General features: G+C 43.3%; 1 protein-coding gene across 1 annotated transcript in view; it reads left to right on the top strand.

The window, feature by feature from the left end:
* Window positions 1-4,612: 4,612 nt before the first annotated feature.
* Window positions 4,613-20,043, top strand: part of LOC126234922 (TGF-beta-activated kinase 1 and MAP3K7-binding protein 3) — a 359,286-nt gene continuing 343,855 nt past the window's right edge. Inside the window, exon 1 of the mRNA XM_049943662.1 lies at window positions 4,613-4,737. Coding sequence (XP_049799619.1) covers window positions 4,663-4,737 — 75 coding nt within the window. The 5' untranslated portion in view covers window positions 4,613-4,662. The remainder of the gene's footprint in view (window positions 4,738-20,043) is intronic.

Below are 20,043 nucleotides of genomic sequence, written 5' to 3'. Positions count from 1 at the left end.
GAAGCCTTGCAGGGATCTCCGTTGCCCACACGGTACGGGAACTTTCATTTTTCGAGCATGCTGATATATTTGTGGGACATAAATGTGTGATTAGGAGGAAGCTCGCAGGCCGCGTGGGAACGCTGTAAGATGGTGTTTACCGCGTACAGACAGCAGCTGCGACAAGACACATTACCGGCAACTCCTACTTGGCATACATAAGCCCTACGTTGCGCCTCCCGCTCGTGAATATAAGCGTTCCTGCCATACTTTAAATACCAGTTCTCGAATTCTTTCCGATCGTGGGGTAATCGTATTTACGTAACAAATCTCCTTGCGCCCAAAATATCGCCTTAGATTAGTTATTTTCAGTATTTTAAGACTTTGTAATTAAATTAACGAACCCAATTGCCTGATTAAATGAACGACCCAATTTTCGTATGTATCAAATTGTAAGGTACAAACAAGATACAGCTGAACAGCATGCTCACAGTTGTTGATTTATCACTCCCTCCGCGCACGTCCCACTTACCGCTGGCCCTGGCTGCGGCATACCTTTTATGAAGAGTGGTCATTTACTATAATATTGTTACGTATAGTGTTATACACTTACTTTAGTACATACGTATGCACAATTACGTTATGTTCCCATACGTCACGGTTTTTCAGCTAAGTTACAATCCTATTGAAGATTGATACGGTTATGCAGTGAATAGCACATGCCACCCATTCTTAAAGCATATTGATGGTGGACTATATGATGATATATGTTTTGGGTTTTACAATCTCTGGCCATTTACGAAGATATGAAAGGGGTAATATACATCATTTACCATAAATTGTTTAACAATTAGCCGCTATAGGTGAGTTCCTGCTCGTTGCTATTTCGACATTAATAACAAATCATGGCAAAGGGTGAGGAATCGTAGAGACTGGACCATGCATCAGTGAAAACGTGTCACCTGGTCGAATGAATCGCTTTTTTTGTTACATGAGGACACGAGGTTGATTGCCATGTCCGGGTACACCATCATCCAGGCAAACGGCTGCTAGAAACATGCAGGGCAGTGGGGACAGTATTATGTTATGCAAAACATCCACCTTGGCTTCCACGGGACATAAGGTAGTTATCAAAGGCAACATAAGAACTGTGGACAGCATAAACTTTATTGCAGACTACCTGCAGCCCTTCATGCGTTATATATTACCCGACGGCGACAGCAACTTCCAGCACGATACCTGTCTGTCTCACAAGGCCAGAATTTTACTACTACAGGGGTTTGACAAGCACAGTAATTAACTAACGTTGATGTCTCGGTCACCAAAGTCGTCTAATATTAAACCGATGGACACAATTTGAGCGCCATTGTGCACCATATGCGCAGCCATAAACCACCAGCCTCTACTTTACGGGAACTGCGCGACCTATGCATGCTAGGTACCTCGGGGAACCTACGAAGAACTTTCCGAACCCCTGTCACATAGACTTGGTCCTGTGGACCAACATGCTGCTGTTTAGGTTGTCTTGATGTTTTGGTTCATCAGTGTATATCACAGGCACATAAAAACTGTTTCACTGAAATAACATGTAAGTTTGAGTGAATAAGAATGGAGCAATTTTGGTGATACGAATTTTCGGACTACAAACAAGCTGTAATCAAAAAAATGGCTCTGAGCACTATGGGACTTAACTGCTGAGGTCATCAGTCCCCTAGAACTTAGAACTACTTAAATCTAACTAACCTAAGGACATCACACCCATCCATGCCCGAGGCAGGATTCGAACCTGCGACCGTAGCGGTCGCGCGGTTCCACACTGTAGCGCCGAGAACCGCTCGGCCACCCCGGCCGGTAAGCCGTAATCAAAAAGTAATGTAGTTGTGTCTGTACAACAGAATTTATTGATCTAAATGGTACAGTCTATTAAAATTATTCAAAGTGCAGCCTTGCCTTGAGCAGCGACACACCTCTTCCAGCGATGCCCCCATGCCTGGTACGCTTCCTGGAAGGCGGTGACTGGAATTTCCTTTAGAACACGTGTCGTCAACTTTTGGATATCCTCAGTGGTACCAAAACGGCGTCCCTTCGTCTTAGTTTTGATGTGCAGAAGCAGGAAGAAGTCTAACGGTGCCAAGTCGGGACTGTACGGCGGCTGCGGTAGCATTGCCAATTGCGCTCCGCTAGGAATTCCCGAATCAGTAGAGCGGTGTTGCACGGCGCATTGTCCTGTGCAGTGTGCACTTTGAAGTGGGCATATGCCTTATGCAGGTGATGCGATCTGCTGGTTTATTTAATATTCCTAGGTTAAGAGGCTGCGTTCACAGTCGTCCCTTGCGATGCGAACTCGGAATGGATTGAAGAAAGTGATGAGCATGGTTGCATTTTCTGTTTGCTCATTCTTGCTTTCTTGAATTTGGGAGACATGAGAGTTTGCCATTCTGAACTTTGGCGCTTCGTTTCTGGGTTGTACCCGAAAACCAATGTCTCATCGCCGTTGATGACATTGTCTAACAGCCGGCCGCGGTGGCCGTGCGGTCCTAGGCGCTACAGTGTGGAGCCGAGCGACCGCTGCGGTCGCAAGTTCGAATCCTGCCTCGGGCATGGATGTGTGTGATGTCCTTAGGTTAGTTAGGTTTAAGTAGTTTTTGGCAAACACTTCACACCTGCTCAAATCATCGGTAACGATATTAAACACAGTCCCGTATGACATGTTTAGCGCATCCACTAGTCACTGAACACTCACACGTCTGCCATTATTTAGCAAGGCTTGCACACGGGTCGCGTTATCGGGCGTTGAACTTGTTGACGGCCGTCCAGATTGGGCTTAATCAGTAATCTATTCCGGCCCTCGTTAAATTGTTTCATCCACCTGGAAACTTGCGAGTGAGACATGGAAATCTCCTCGTAGGCCTCTTGAATCATTCTATAAGTTTCAGCCAGAGGTTTTTTGAGTTTTGAACAAAACTTGATTGAATAGCGTTGCTCCAAAGGTGACTGCATTTTGTGCGACGACACAAGCACTGAACAGGGGTTTACGCAAACAACGATGCTGAAGCTTTCAGAGCTCGGAGTGGACTGCGGAAGGCAGGGCTGGAAACCTGATACCCTCCTCCACCATTCCCCACCGTCGTGGTAACTTTGGGGCCAATAGGAGCTTGAGGAAACAATCAATTGCATTACTTTTTGATGACACCTTGAAATCCGGTCGGTCGACAGTTACTTGACGGTAATAGGCGAATAGTGGCAGGATCGCAAATCTGTGGGGGAAGCGGCAATCGGTGGAAGTGAGCAAAATGTTTTCGCACTCGGAGGAGAAAGTTGGTGATTATAATTTCATGTAAATATCTTGTCATAGCAAGGAAAGCCTTTTCTGTATAATTGCCACCTTAGTTCGATAGTCAGATCTATCTTCCATATTTCTTGATAATACAAAATCAGCTGCTCTCCTTTGAACTTTTGCGATGTGTTCCGTCAATCGTGTCTGGGAAGAATCCCATACCGGAAAGCAGCACTCCAGAAAAGTACGTATAAGCATAGTTAGGCAGTCTCTTTAGTAGTTTAGTTGCAGCTCCTAAGTTCTCTGTCAAAATGGTTTTAGGCTTTTAGTAGAATCGACAGCCTAAAAGTTTGTGTGATTTATCGTTTAACCGAAATCGAACAGTTTTTCTAGTACTCATGTGGAGGACCTCAAACTCGCAACCAATTACCATTTTTTTTTGCACCATACAGATATTTTGCCGAAATCATTTTATAAATCATTTTGACCTTCTGACGAATTGACTAGACGTAGAAGACAGCATTACCCGCAAACTGTCTAAGAGGACTGTTCAGATTGTCTCTGAGATCGCTAACGTAGATTAACATTTTAACGTCGGTGCTGAGAATTGTTTCTCGCTGTAGTGTGGAGCGCTTATTCAGACGCCCTCGTTTACTATTTTAATATAATGACACTTTACTTTCTAAGTCAATTCTTTTAAAACAACGAGAGAGCGGATAAAATAATTTTACAATAAACTAATCACAAATTATGTGATGCCTCGTGTGTTCAGAAAGCTCTATCGTTGAGGGGTCACACAAAACTGTATTGTCGGTTGTTTGTTGCTCCTGATTGATACGTAATACCTCATACGTTGATGTATTGCTGGTATCGTAATTAGTGGAGTCGACCGCGAGCCACCGGTGGTTCACACCAGCGTGAACGTGTCAAGAACTGCAGACAGTCAGTAACTCTTCCTTGGGGAATGCGAGATACAGTTTCGGTACTGTCAGGTAACTACCATTGAATTTCGTCTTGATCGGGACGTTGTGTGATTTACCGAACCGACAAAATAATTGCGAAATTCTCCAGTTTTCTCTTGATAGCTTATGGATCAAAGTCATACTGTGCTGCCTGGAGAGTTATGATAGTAGCAATATCGCCTTTATAGTGAAATACAAAAGAAGCACGAGCTTGTAGTATAAGTATGGGAAGTGTCCCTAATTGAAGAGCCGAGAGGAATGTGGTTGAGACGTAGCGTGCGTGTGTTGGCAGAGCGCCGCGATGCCGACGCCGCTGGCGGAGCGGACGGCGACGCCGTGACGCGGACGCCGGCATGGAGCGCCGCCATGGAGACGCCCGCCGCCGCCCCCGCCCCCCTCCCGCCAGCCGCCGCCCCCGGCTGTGACTGCTCCAACATCTCCATCATGCAGCTCTTTCACGAGCTCAAGCAGAAGTTCCCCGCCGTGCCCGACAGAGTCGTCAGTCAGTGCATCCGACAGGTATGCCGCATGCCGAGTAGCATTGGAGTCCTTGGCGAAGGCCATTCACTATCCTACGTCATTTCCTCCTTGTATTACACCACCTTCTCTACTTCCTTCTCATATGCCTCTTCCCTTGTCCCCTCCTCCCCCGCCGGCCGGAGTGGCCGAGCGGTGGTAGGCGCTTCAGTCTGGAACGGCGCGACCGCTACGGTCGCAGGTTCGAATCCTGCCACGGGCATGGATGTGTGTGATGTCCTTAGGTTAGTTAGGTTTAAGAAGTTCTAAGTTCTAGGGGACTGATGACCTTCGCTGTTAAGTCCCATAGTGCTCAGAGCCATTTGAACCATTTTTGAACCTCCTCCTCCTCCTCCACCTCATATTCCCCCTCCTCCTCCTCCTCCTCCTCCTCCTCTCCCTACACCTTCTTTAGTCTCCTCCCCGCCTCCTTTTCCCTCCCCTCCTCCTCTTCTTCTTCTTTCCCCTTTTCTTCCTCCTCCTTTCTTCTTCTTCCTTCTCCTCCTCGTTGTCCTGTCCTGGTTCTGTATTCTCCACTATATCATCTACCTCCTCCTCTGCCTTCTTTTCTTTGTCCTTTTCCTCGTTTGTGTTCTCGCTTGATAACTGACTCTTCCTTCTCCTCTGCCTTTGCGTGCTCCTCTGCTGTACCTGCTCCATCTATCCCTTCTCCTCTGTCTACCTTCTCCTCTGTCTACTCCTCCATTTTGTTCATTGATCTCTTTTTTCTTCTCCTGCACTGTGTTTTATTCTTTATAGAGACTGTTCTGTCACAGCGTATCCTTATCAGCCCTTGGTGTCTGCTGCTGACTACCGATTTATGCTTGTATGTTATTCACACACTCTGCTGTCCGAAAACAGGGCTTTTAAGTAGTAAGAGAGACTTACGCCTTTTAGCACATTATACAGCTGTCATTCCCCATGCTTTTTACGAGTTCAGCAAGATTGTGCTTTACATATTTAAGAATGTAAAAGCAGTTAGACTGGCAAAAACATAAAGTACTTGCGTGTTGGTGTTGCTTTTATATTTGAACTGGTCGCTTACCTTTCCATACATTAATCTAATATTTTAGCATATAACTAACTATTCCCGAGCTGGCAGCGAGTGAAAATTCAATTCTCCTTCTTAAATACCAGATATTGTTGAATAGCATCACACTGAACATGAACCGATTTTTTGCAGGACCTTTTGGTTTTTAGGCAGTTTTAGATGTTCTTTCAGTTTACTTGTGTATATCTAGGACGTTCATTATTTCACGCATTCACAAAGAAGGATAAATTGGAAAGTATGATGGATGGTTCAAAATGGTTCAAATGGCTCTGAGCACTATGGGACTCAACTGCTGTGGTCATTAGTCCCCTAGAACTTAGAACTACTTAAACCTAACTAACCTAAGGACATCACACACATCCATGCCCGAGGCAGGATTCGAACCTGCGACCGTAGCAGTCGCACGGTTCCGGACTGCGCGCCTAGAACCGCGAGACCACCGCGGCCGGCTGATGGATGGTCTTCTTTTATACAAACTTGACATTGATGTTAGTGTAGTTCAAACAATCTTAGAAAACATGTTTGTCAACGTAAAGATAAACGTCAGTTGGCAGAAGAAAGAGGACACTATAAATTGTGGCTTTTGGCGAGCTGTGCTCCCTCCTCTAGGAAGAGCTAGACTGTCTACTTTGCTGCTGCCGGTGGAAGGTTGAATAGCGGAAAAATGGCGGAAATTCGCACTGGAGGTGAGGCGACCAGCTGCGTGTGTACGTAAACCCCTCTCTTTCCTTCAGAAAAATCTGTTTACCGGCCGTCTCCGGTGACCTCTGTTTCCGCTTGGCCTTCACCCAAGTCCGAAAATAAGCGCCAGATTCTGCGGAGGATCCAGTTCTTCAAGCGAGAATGCACCGTGCCTCACCGCACGATTGCTCTTCCATCTGCTCAGTTGGTTGTGGCCACCGCGAGAACCGTTTGTGCGCTTTTCCAACTCTGCATCTTTATTCAGGACCAATGCCTGTGACCAGAGCCGTACCGGGGGGCCGGTTAGGCCCCCGGCAAAGGCTCAGTAACAGAAGGAGAACAGAAGCTGACTTGAAAAGGAGAAAGAAAGGAGATTTAAAAATTAACCGGCTGAGGCAGTGCATTTCGCCCACGCCTCGTATTCCTTCATTCTGCATACGAGAAAAAGCTTTTCCCTCAGCCCGCGACTGTAAATGCACGCTGTTGTCACATTTGACATTTCTGCAGCGTCATTGTCTCCAATTAACATCGAAAGGAAAAGACTATTTCCGAACAGCTGTCTGTTGCTAACATGGCTTATGTGGCATTGTGCGCTTGGCTCAGACAACTGCTGCTTACTCAGTTAGCTCGCCTCCAACAGTGGCCTTGGTGCTGTTATTTCGGCACGGTGTTGTACAGGGTATCCCACATAAAACCGGTACGCCTTACGCCCGAGATTCAAGTAACAAAAACTAACTAAGAAAGACTAGATAATAGTAACGTTAAAAAACGTGTAGTTACCTATTTGTATAGATGTTGGAAGTGGTTGCCATAGGCATACAGCCATCACTGACTTCGTGTGATGTCGTTAATTTCTCTACTGTTGTTCCGTTTAAGATCGTCTGTTTTGCGAGGATTGTCAGTATACACTTTGCTTTTTAGTGTGCCCCATAAATAAAAATATCACGACGTTAAGTCCATGGACTTTGGGGGGCTCTACGGACATGTCTCTCGTCAGGGAACACGTTGGTGATGTAGACCATACTTTAGCCGGATGTGTAAGCGGTTGTTCCATCTTGTTCGAGTGCTGCATTGCAGCTTCTCATCGTCCCCTAATGGTGAATAGAAAGAGTAAAAGATCTCTAGATATCTGGCACTGTTTAAGGCGTAATTGAAAGATATGGGGCCAATAATGCGCATGCAGGGCAGATAACGCTCACCAAACACACATCTTCTCTGAGCGAAGGGATTCGTAATGCAGAATATGTGGATTGTCCTGCGACCAGTATCTGCAAATGGTGGGAGTTTGCCGGCCGGTGTGGCCGTGCGGTTAAAGGCGCTTCAGTCTGGAACCGCGTGACCGCTACGGTCGCAGGTTCGAATCCTGCCTCGGGCATGGATGTGTGTGATGTCCTTAGGTTAGTTAGGTTTAATTAGTTCTAAGTTCTAGGCGACTGATGACCTCAGAAGTTAAGTCGCATAGTGCTCAGAGCCATTTGAACCATTTGGTGGGAGTTTGGGTAACCTGACAAGTGAAACCAGGCCTCACCTAAGTTGAAGTAAAGCAAAAGGTCCAACTAACCGTTATCAGTTGATGTCAACAGCCAGTTACTATAATGAACTCTTTTTTTTTTCCTGATCCTCAAATTACAACTCTTGCACTACACTCACACAACAGGCTTTTAATTTCATATCTTGTAGTACACGATGTACGAGATACACCAAACTGCTGCGATAACTTCCCTTCCGACTTGCGGGGACGTTTCGTAATGTCCATGTCTGTAATTTCACGGGTCCTCGCTGTTGGTCGCGTATGTCTCTGTTCATTGTTAACGGATGCTACAGCCCTCCATTTTGTGTACGGATCGTGAGTAGTGCTGGTCATGGGGAGTTTCTTACCAGTGCAGTTCGCCTGAAACATTTCTTTATTTTCTTCGATGGGGCATGTCTTTATGTAACACTCCACAATATCACTTCGCTGATCTGAGGCAAGCTGCCCCATTTCTGTTACAACTCAGTAACACGAGCTTCTCACCACAGCTGACTCACGAAAACACAGCTGCACTTAAATTTCCGATAAAATGCAGTGCAGCCAACTTTCGAGACAGTGTTCCCACTGCACAAGCAATTCGACTAGAGGTGGTTAACCGGTACAAGAGGCGTGCCGGTTTTATGTGGGACATCGTATAGTTCAAATGGCTCTGAGCACTGTGGGACTCAACTGCTGTGGTCATAAGTCCCCTAGAACTTAGAACTACTTAAACCTAACTAACCTAAGGACAGCACACAACACCCAGCCATCACGAGGCAGAGAAAATCCGTGACCCCGCCGGGAATCGAAACCGGGAACCCGGGCGTGGGAAGCGAGAACGCTACCGCACGACCACGAGATGCGGGCAGGCATCGTATAGTATCTGTATTGTCGGCGTGCAGGTGCTGAAGCAAATACGCTATTTGAACAAAGGCTTCAGGTTTTTCCAGATTTCTTCCGCGAGAGGACTAGAGCGAGGCGCGATGTCGGGTGAAGCAAGCAAGAAAGGTGCAGGTTAATATACGTTATTCACTGGCTCCTTTAGATAGAAGTTTTGCTGCTCCCGACTTATATGAAAATGAGCAGCTGATTTCGGTGCCGAATATAGAAGAGATGTTGATTTAGCGGAGCTAATTAGCGAAATAGATGGTTCCAAGTTCCATGTGAAAAAGCTGTTGAGAGCATTTAAACAACAGCCCAGTTGAATATTTTGAAGCTGTCTGAAAGTGATGCTCATCCAAACATAGTAATAACTTGGAGGATACTTATGGCGATTTCAGAGATTGCGGCGTATTGTGTATGCAGTTCCAGCAAATTAAGTATGATGAAAAACCACGTAAAGTGGAAAAATTAGTGAAAACAAGCTGTCATATGTAGCTGTCTTATTCGATAGAAGGCGATACAGCTGCCGAACTTGACTTCAATAAATAATCAATAAGATTGCTTCGTTAAATTTTCTTAATAGCCTTGGTCTCAATGAAACATAAAATTATCATCTAGTGATTACCATTTCCGGTCAATTGACAACCACATTCATATCAAGCTTACTAAAGACTCGGTTCTATGTTGGCTACAACCCATCGCCACTAAGCGTATCTCAGAACTTGATCACTACAGAGCCAGTCCTTAAGTACGCTGTTGGTCATAACAAACTTATTATGTGTAATCCGGAATCATACTCACTAAGGACAGTGTACCTCAGTACAATGTTGATCATATTCTTCTTACTAAGCGTAACACGTCAGTGATAAAAAATAAAATGATGGTCAAAGCATGGTTGTCACTATTTGAAACCATCAGAAATCTAATCTCTGTGTGTCAACACCAAAACAGATAGCTGTGGCAGAATCAGATCTCTTGCAGTGCAAGTAGACCAGTCAACACGCTTTCACTGAATGCTCTCTGGTGCAACCCTCTTCATTTGTTTGTCACCATGTACATAATAAGCGATAGAAATTATATTTCAGTTGTATGTAGCCTCCTTGTTGTAACTGTTACATATGTCCGTGTACGTAGATATTAGTGAAGTAATGAAATAGCAGATCCACAACACACACACCACTAAACTTTGGAAAATAAAGATGCTAATGGTAACTCAGATAACTAAAGATGTACGAGGTTAAGTCAATTATTATCCGCAATTTAGTTATATTTTTGTTTATTTTGGTAGTACTGTCGCTTTAAATTGATGACGCATGCTTTGTGTATTCGTAGTTATATCTTTGCAGTTTTCAAGCTGTTAGGTTAGTTTCGTTATCGTTGCCATGCTGTTAATCATGGCTGCTCCGCTGTCTAATTGCACCAAAGAAGAGCAACGTTCAGTAATCCGTCTGTTTTTTGTGGTCGGAAGGCGTGTCAGGGACGGAAATTCATCGAAGACTTTCGGTACAGTACGGGAACAGTGTTTTGCCACAACGGAGTGTCTACGAATGGATTGAAAAATTCCGAAATGGTCGCACAAGTGTTACGCACGATGAAGGAGCCGGACGACCGTTTACCGCCACAAATGAAGAAAACATTGAGCGTTCACGTGAAATGATTCTATTGGACAGACGATAAACTGTTTACGAAGTGGCACATCGTCTGCAAATTAGTCACGGTTCTGCCTACGAATTCATCCACAACAGACTTGGGTTTCATAAAGTTTGTGCAAGATGGGGCCCCAAAACAACTCACATAGTTGCATAAACAAACGCGCTTGGGCATCTGCAAAAAAAAAAAAAAAAAAGGATCGCTGTGGTAACGAAGGGGACAACTTCTTAGACAGGATCATTACTGGTGACGAAACATGGATCCATCATTACGAGCCGAAGAGTAAACGGCAGAGTATGGAACGGAAACATCAAAATTCTCCGTGCAAGAAGACAATCAAAACTGATGCTTATTGTTTTTTGGGACGCATAAGGGCCAGTACTGGAACATTACGGGGAAAGGGGCACAACAATAAACAGTGTACGTTAAAGTGAGATGCTTACTGCCAGGCTACGGCCTGCAATTCGAAGCAAACGCCGAGGATTGCTGTCAAAAGGTGTTGTGTTGTTGCACGACAGTGCCCGTCCGCATACTGCTGCCCACACTACAGAAACGTTCCAGAAACTCAAATTTGAAGTAATGGATCATTCTCCATATAGTCCCGATCTTGCCCCTTCTGACTATCACTAGTTTTGTCCACTCATACAGGCATTAAGGGGCCGTCGATTTGCCTCGGACGAAGCAGTGAAAGAAGCGGTGCATTCCTGGCTCGCAGCTCGACCGAGAACCTTCTTTTATGAGGGCATCGGGAAGCTTGTACAACGATGGACCAAGTGCATTGAAACGCAAAGAGACTATGTCGAAAAATGATGTTCTTGTAAGTTTCCTATTTGATTACAATAAAATTTTATAACTAATTTGCGGATAATAATTGACTTACAACAACATGTAACAAAATGGCGATACCGTTACAAGCGAAATAGCACCCGTAAAGTACCCTACGTTTGTTTGTAATGTGTCTTGACTTGGACACGAAGAAAGCTATGCATAATATGTAACAATGATCCGAAGAAGAAGTTACGGCCACCAAAAGAATGTTGCATACAAAAAGCGAAGTAATGAAGAACTGTATTTCGAAAATAAGCAACTTAATGTGACGTCGGAAAAGGCGCGCTTATGCGTTACTAGTACCACGTTGGGCTGGTTTCCCGATAATATATTCAAATAACAGGAAAAAATGCCACAGATGCCAATGGATGTAAAAAAACATTGTGTATGAGATAATTAAAAACTGAAGACTGTGAAATATTGAGTGGGATATTTCGCAGAGAGAAAGTTTGGATCTGTAACGAAAAACGTTTGTAAACAAAAATAGCATAATGAAAATGTGAGAAACAACAGTATTCTAAACGAATATCTGACGAGTTTAAAATAAGATAAAAATGAGATACATCCAGTTCACTTAGGGAGATTCAAATAGATTTCTTTTATAAATCTATATACTTGCTCCTACCATCAGAAAAAGTTGATTAAGAAGAGCTACCACATTAACTTTTAGACTTCTTGTATATTTTGTGAAGGTGTGTCCCACTGTCCATGAATATTTAAAACACTTCATAGTTGCACTTGCAAAGAACTGCTAACAAATACTTCTTTATTACAACCGGTTTCAATCCTAGATCACCATCAGGTATCATAAAGTGATTTAAAACAATTCACAGGGCAGTGCAAAGCCTGTGGCGTCAAGTAGATAAAAATCCATCGTAAACTACAACTGACAAGTAGTAAAGTACATTATGTTGTCAATAATGAGATGTTCCAAGCACTGTTAATCTTCGTTCTGTTCACACTGTCTAATATTTAGTGTGGAGTATGTGGAAACCAGTGGGTAGAGTGTCGTACGCCACATACTAAACTGTATGTATAGAACGAAGATTCTAGCACCAAAAGTTGCTAATAGAATAGTTACAGTGACTCATCATTTGTGAAGCACAACAATGCAGACTCGGTATATAATTATACAGGGTGGTTATAATTAAACTTTTGCTACTTGAGTGAGTCCCCATAACAGACGAGTGATCGTAGGACAATGAAACGTTGTGGTCACATTTGTAAGGACATGCGGAACAGAAATAACCAATAAACCATTGAAAGAAACGGATTTTAATTTCCACGCGAGGGTAACATTTGTTAATGGCGTACCATGTTTACGTTCGCGTACAAACTTTGCTCAGTGTGACGACCATCTGCATCCACGGCGGACTGTAACCGCACTAGAGATTGCCCTTGTGCTGCCCGAAACAACTGCGGACCGTGGAATGTTTGGTGGTCATGAGTTCGTACATGGTTTGACGATCGCACATTGCGTCCAGCATTCTCAGCTGTGGCAACAATAACTTCTTCACCCAGGAGCAATTCCAAAATCGCCAGTTAATTCTGATTTCCGAATCATATTATTCAACCCCGGTTCCTCTCTGTATTCCTTTAATTGTCGATAGCCACGAAGAACATCAACACTGTTGCTGTTGTTTTGATAAAAAAGCTTTACTAGTAAAGCCCTGCTCACCTTGTCTACACCCAAGTTTACTGTCTGCAGCTGCAGTGGCTCACTGATGCCTGTGTTTCAGTACTATGTCGCCGTACCAGTACCGGCGCCTAACGGCAAGTTGTGACACTAACACTGATAACAACGTAAATCCTTCAGAGAAAGTTGGGTACCCATATGGTAAATAGTTTTCCGTCTACTCGGGCTCAAGTAACTAAAGTTTGGTCATAACCACTCTTTATTGTGCCACTCGAAGAGGAAACATTCCTTTTAGTGTTGGACAATATGCTAACCTATCTAAATTATTGTTATGTGTCACAGAAAATAGATTGTACTCTCACAACCGTGTCGGATGGGACCATATTATTATGGATGAAGGAACGCATACATTTAGTCGCAGTTCCAGCGAGGACAATGATATAGATAAACTGCTGCTGTTTATAGAGAAACTGTCCCTAAGAGAACTGATGGAAACATATTACCAGGGTAAATTTCTTACGGCGTGCATACAATAAAATCCCGGAACCTGTGCAGAAAAAACATTGACTTAATTCCGATAACAGCATAGCTAGCGTCAGTGCAACGCATCCCGTATAATGACTACCTAAACTGCCGAAATTACCGTTCTGTTTGAGTGTCAGAAACCCCAGCTAAGGAAAAGTTTGTATAAGGAAAAAAAGTGGAAATGGTGTTTGTAGAATTAGCCCTTTAACCAGGTGTTTCACGTTTTATGGGGCGATAACATAAAACTCAGCGAGGCGGCGCAGTGCTTAAGAAACTGAACTCGCATTCAGAAGGACGGCGGTTCAAATTCTAACAGACCATCCAGATTTATAGAGTTTCCATGCTTTTCCTAAATTTCTTAAAGCGACTGACGGAAGGATACTTTTTAAAAGGACAAGGCCGAAGTACTTTCCCATCCGAATATGTTTTCCGTCTCTAATTACCTCTGTGGAACTTTATACAATATTCCTCTTTCTTTCCAAATCACGAAAATATTTTTGTAAGCAAAAACAACATAGTCTTCTTAGTGTTCCGTACCACAATCGGTAAAAACGGAACCGTTACAGGATCACATTGTCTGTCTCAAGACCGTTCTGAGCATCGGGCTGACGTATGAAGTTGAAATTCGTGTCACATACTAAGGTCTTCGGCCCTTTGGTAGTGCAAATAATTTAAGATTTCAACACAATGCAATCAAAAGATACTCACTAACTCACTCATGAAAGCCTCTAGGTTACTTACGGTTGATTTAGTGTCATGAAAATTGACAAGAAGCAAGCTTTGACAATACAGGTAAAGAAAAATCTTAATTTGTGATTATGCCTAACACGAAAAAAGTATTTTTTTGTCATTTGCCATCCGACTTCAAAATTGAAATTAAAACGTTCTTGAAATCTTGGAATTCCCAGGAACGTTATCTCGATAATAGGCAAAAATCGTCGAGATTCTCTGTTCCTGGGATGGATGAATTGTCTATATACATAATTGAGCTTTTACGGAACCTTCAGATCGCGTGTCCTATTCTCGCACCTGGCGACTGTATGTATATTTTGCTGTAGTTCCAAATAGTTATGTAAGAAAGCGAGTTAAACGTTGACAGTGGAAAATCCACCCATACTGTACACGGTGATCCAGAAACACTTTCAAAAGACTTTGGGAATTGGTTCCTTACACCAAAACAAGAAATAAGTTCATATGCATATATGTTCGAAAAATCTTTCGTTTTCGATTTATTAATGAAAGTTTGCCGTCAACGGCTTTTCACATATAATCCAACAACTTCAATGCACTCAATCAAAGAAGGCTTTTCAGTCGTTCTATCCTAATGGCTGTATGTTGCAGTCATTCAAAGACTCACTGGAACCATTGTAAACTAGATGGCAACGTTTACATAATAACATATTTCTACGAGCATCACGTATGGGCCTATCTAAATCCTAGACATCAGCATAAGTTTAAGATAACTGTGTAGGCTGTAATTGCAGGTGACTGACTGGTAAGAGGTTACGTCTTACAGGTGCTGCCTATAAGGACTTTATGCCGAAAACTCTCCAAGCTCTCCCCTACAAATAAGAAGAAACGTCTGAGTTGTGCATGACGGGACTTCAGCATATTTTAGTCTCGTTGTTCGAGGTCCACTGGCTGGTATCTACCATGACAGATGGATGGATAGGGGAGGGTCACTTACATTACCTGCATGTTCTCCCAACCTAAAACCTTTCTTGTACTTTATCTCTGGGTGGCATCTTCAACAACTGGTTTATGCAGCAGCCAGACCCAGATCAGAACCTTTGCATTGTCGTATCATCGCGTCTGCAAAAACATTCGACACCGTCTGATAGTATTTGAAAGGGTGCGATAGTCGATGATTCGTTGAATGCGTGCGTATGCGGAAGCAAGAGGGGTATCATTTCGAACATTTATTATGAATTTATGAGTCAATGACACTTTTTGGATTACAATGCATAACACATGTGTTGAACATGAAGTTTCAATGTGAAACTAAGAGCTTTTGCGCCTACGGTTACATGAACTTTTATTCTTGTATGGGTGTAAAATCACCCAGCATAAGATTTATGTTATTTCCTACGTATAATTGTGTTTTCGTGAGAGGAATGACGGCGATCATCCAAGGTACGGGATGCTGGCCAGTAAATGCCTGACAGACGGTCCGGAGGCAACTGGGTGAAGTGTACTGGAGAGAGCTCGGTCTGGTTGTTATTCTCTCGCTTTCCGCGTGTCCCCGTTTGAAAATATGCCTCGCGACCACCCTGCTGGCCGCCTCGGGTACGCCCGTGTTCTAGAAAGCTTGGCTGCTTTTAATGAATGTTGCACTCTGTGTTCTCTCCCGAAACAGTGATTCACCGTTTGGGCGGTATTTTTAGCGCGTGGCCGTGATCTAACAACTAAAATTGAACAGCTCTCAGGAAACTGTTTGCACGCTCGCGCTCCTGCTTAATGCAGAGTATTAATATCGCCGTTATCACTGGCTGTTATGTCACGGACCCCATCCCTAAATAAACCGGCATTAATCACCCGTGGCCAGAGTGCATAAAGCGCTACTGGAGACTAGCAGTCATAACAAAGTATCAAAATCGCATCTCCACCTACGCAGTACCCTGCGGAGGTTTCGCTCCAGTTTCAATTTAAAAAATTCTTCTCATGACTTCAGGATTTCTTTTTGGTATTTCTATCACATATATATGTATTATGAGGTCAGTGTTGTCTGTTGGTACTTTCTACAGTCATTGATAGCCTGGAAAAAAAATTTGCATTAATAGTGGGAAATTCGGGTGTTAAAAGAAAATTCTCTGGAGTCCTTATTTGCAGTAAATTGAAGACATATACTGAGAGATAATGAAATTAACATGTATCATTTGTTATACATATAGCTCGAAGAACATAATTCTGAGACACAGACTATTAACTCCTACAAAATTTTATAATGCCCTAGTTGGTCATCATGTGGGCTGTAATCATGGGCGTTCGCTCTAAAATTTCCATTTTTATAAATATAAGTTAGTTGTCCCCCCCATGAACCATGGACCTTGCCGTTGGTGGGGAGGCTTGCGTGCCTCAGCGATACAGATGGCCGTACCGTAGGTGCAACCACAACGGAGGGGTATCTGTTGAGAGGCCAGACAAACATGTGGTTCCTGAAGAGGGGCAGCAGCCTTTTCAGTAGTTGCAGGGGCAACAGTCTGGATGATTGACTGATCTGGCCTTGTAACATTAACCAAAACGGCCTTGCTGTGCTGGTACTGCGAACGGTTGAAAGCAAGGGGAAACTACAGCCGTAATTTTTCCCGAGGACATGCAGCTCTACTGTATGATTAAATGATGATGGCGTCCTCTTGGGTAAAATATTCCGGAGGTAAAATAGTCCCCCATTCGGATCTCCGGGCGGGGACTACTCAAGAGGACGTCGTTATCAGGAGAAAGAAAACTGGCGTTCTACGGATCGGAGCGTGGAATGTCAGATCACTTAATCGGGCAGGTAGGTTAGAAAATTTGAAAAGGGAAATGGATAGGTTAAAGTTAGATATAGTGGGAATTAGTGAAGTTCGGTGGCAGGAGGAACAAGACTTTTGGTCAGGTGATTACAGGGTTATAAATACAAAATCAAATAGGGGTAATGCAGGAGTAGGTTTAATAATGAATAAAAAAATAGGAGTGCGGGTTAGCTACTACAAACAGCATAGTGAACGCATTATTGTGGCCAAGATAGACACAAAGCCCATGCCTACTACAGTAGTACAAGTTTATATGCCAACTAGCTCTGCAGATGATGAAGAAATAGATGAAATGTATGACGAGATAAAAGAAATTATTCAGGTAGTAAAGGGAGACGAAAATTTAATAGTCATGGGTGACTGGAATTCGTCAGTAGGAAAAGGGAGAGAAGGAAACATAGTAGGTGAATATGGATTGGGGGGAAGGAATGAAAGAGGAAGCCGCCTTGTAGAATTTTGCACAGAGCATAACTTAATCATAGCTAACACTTGGTTCAAGAATCATGAAAGGAGGCTGTATACATGGAAGAAGCCAGGAGATACTGACAGGTTTCAGATAGATTATATAATGGTAAGACAGAGATTTAGGAACCAGGTTTTAAATTGTAAGACATTCCCTGGGGCAGATGTGGATTCTGACCACAATCTATTGGTTATGAACTGCAGATTGAAACTGAAGAAACTGCAAAAAGGTGGGAATTTAAGGAGATGGGACCTGGATAAACTGAAAGAACCAGAGGTTGTAGAGAGTTTCAGGGAGAGCATAAGGGGACAATTGACAGGAATGGGGGAAAGAAATACAGTAGAAGAAGAATGGGTAGCTCTGAGGGATGAAGTGGTGAAGGCAGCAGACGATCAAGTAGGTAAAAAGACGAGGGCTAATAGAAATCCTTGGGTAACAGAAGAAATATTGAATTTAATTGATGAAAGGAGAAAATATAAAAATGCAGTAAATGAAGCAGGCAAAAAGGAATACAAACGTCTCAAAAATGAAATCGACAGGAAGTGCAAAATGGCTAAGCAGGGATGGCTGGAGGACAAATGTAAGGATGTAGAGGCTTGTCTCACTAGGGGTAAGATAGATACTGCCTACAGGAAAATTAAAGAGACCTTTGGAGAGAAGAGAACCACTTGTATGAATATCAAGAGCTCAGATGGAAACCCAGTTCTAAGCAAAGAAGGGAAGGCAGAAAGGTGGAAGGAGTATATAGAGGGTTTATACAAGGGAGATGTACTCGAGGATAATATTATGGAAATGGAAGAGGATGTAGATGAAGACGAAATGGGAGATAAGATACTGCGTGAAGAGTTTGACAGAGCACTGAAAGACCTGAGTCGAAACAAGGCCCCGGGAGTAGACAACATTCCACTAGAACTACTGATGGCCTCGGGAGAGCCAGTCATGACAAAACTCTACCATCTAGTGAGCACGATGTATGAGACAGGTGAAATACCCTCAGACTTCAAGAAGAATATAATAATTCCAATCCCAAAGAAAGCAGGTGTTGACAGATGTGAAAATTACCGAACTATCAGTTTAATAAGTCACAGCTGCAAAATACTAACGCGAATTCTTTACAGACGAATGGAAAAACTGGTAGAAGCCGACCTCGGGGAAGATCAGTTTGGATTCCGTAGAAATGTTGGAACACGTGAGGCAATACTGACCTTACGACTTATCTTGGAAGAAAGATTAAGAAAAGGCAAACCTACGTTTCTAGCATTTGTAGACTTAGAGAAAGCTTTTGACAATGTTGACTGGAATACTCTCTTTCAAATTCTGAAGGTGGCAGGGGTAAAATACAGGGAGCGAAAGGCTATTTACAATTTGTACAGAAACCAGATGGCAGTTATAAGAGTCGAGGGGCATGAAAGGGAAGCAGTGGTTGGGAAAGGAGTGAGACAGGGTTGTAGCCTCTCCCCGATGTTATTCAATCTGTATATTGAGCAAGCAGTAAAGGAAACAAAAGAAAAGTTCGGAGTAGGTATTAAAATTCATGGAGAAGAAGTAAAAACTTTGAGGTTCGCCGATGACATTGCAATTCTGTCAGAGACAGCAAAGGACTTGGAAGAGCAGTTGAACGGAATGGACAATGTCTTGAAAGGAGGATATAAGATGAACATCAACAAAAGCAAAACGAGGATAATGGAATGTAGTCAAATTAAGTCGGGTGATGCTGAGGGAATTAGATTAGGAAATAAGACACTTAAAGTAGTAAAGGAGTTTTGCTATTTAGGGAGTAAAATAACCGATGATGGTCGAAGTAGAGAGGATATAAAATGTAGACTGGCAATGGCAAGGAAAGCGTTTCTCAAGAAGAGAAATTTGTTAACATCGAGTATAGATTTAAGTGTCAGGAAGTCGTTTCTGAAAGTATTTGTATGGAGTGTAGCCATGTATGGAAGTGAGACATGGACGATAACTAGTTTGGACAAGAAGAGAATAGAAGCTTTCGAAATGTGGTGCTACAGAAGAATGCTGAAGATAAGGTGGGTAGATCACGTAACTAATGAGGAGGTATTGAATAGGATTGGGGAGAAGAGAAGTTTGTGGCACAACTTGACTAAAAGAAGGGATCGGTTGGTAGGACATGTTTTGAGGCATCAAGGGATCACAACTTTAGCATTGGAGGGCAGCGTGGAGGGTAAAAATCGTAGAGGGAGACCAAGAGATGAATACACTAAGCAGATTCAGAAGGATGTAGGTTGCAGTAGGTATTGGGAGATGAAGAAGCTTGCACAGGATAGAGTAGCATGGAGAGCTGCATCAAACCAGTCTCAGGACTGAAGACCACAACAACAACAAGTTAGTTGTTCAGTTTCGAGAACCATAGTATTGTGTCACGGCAATCGGACACGTAATGCTATGTAAGCAACTGGCTTTTATGACCGGTTTAGCGGAATCACGCAAAACCAGTTCGAGAATTGTATGATAATAATGTAAAGAATAAAAACTGTGTACTCGAAATTCCAGGGAGGGAGGGGCAAGTGCCATCTCTCGCCCTTACCCCCTCTCCCCTGGCCACCACCACCC

Source organism: Schistocerca nitens, chromosome 2 (assembly GCF_023898315.1).
Source record: "Schistocerca nitens isolate TAMUIC-IGC-003100 chromosome 2, iqSchNite1.1, whole genome shotgun sequence".
Taxonomy (NCBI): domain Eukaryota; kingdom Metazoa; phylum Arthropoda; class Insecta; order Orthoptera; family Acrididae; genus Schistocerca; species Schistocerca nitens.
Note: the sequence above shows the minus strand (reverse complement) of the source record. Positions and strands in the feature narration are given on the sequence as shown.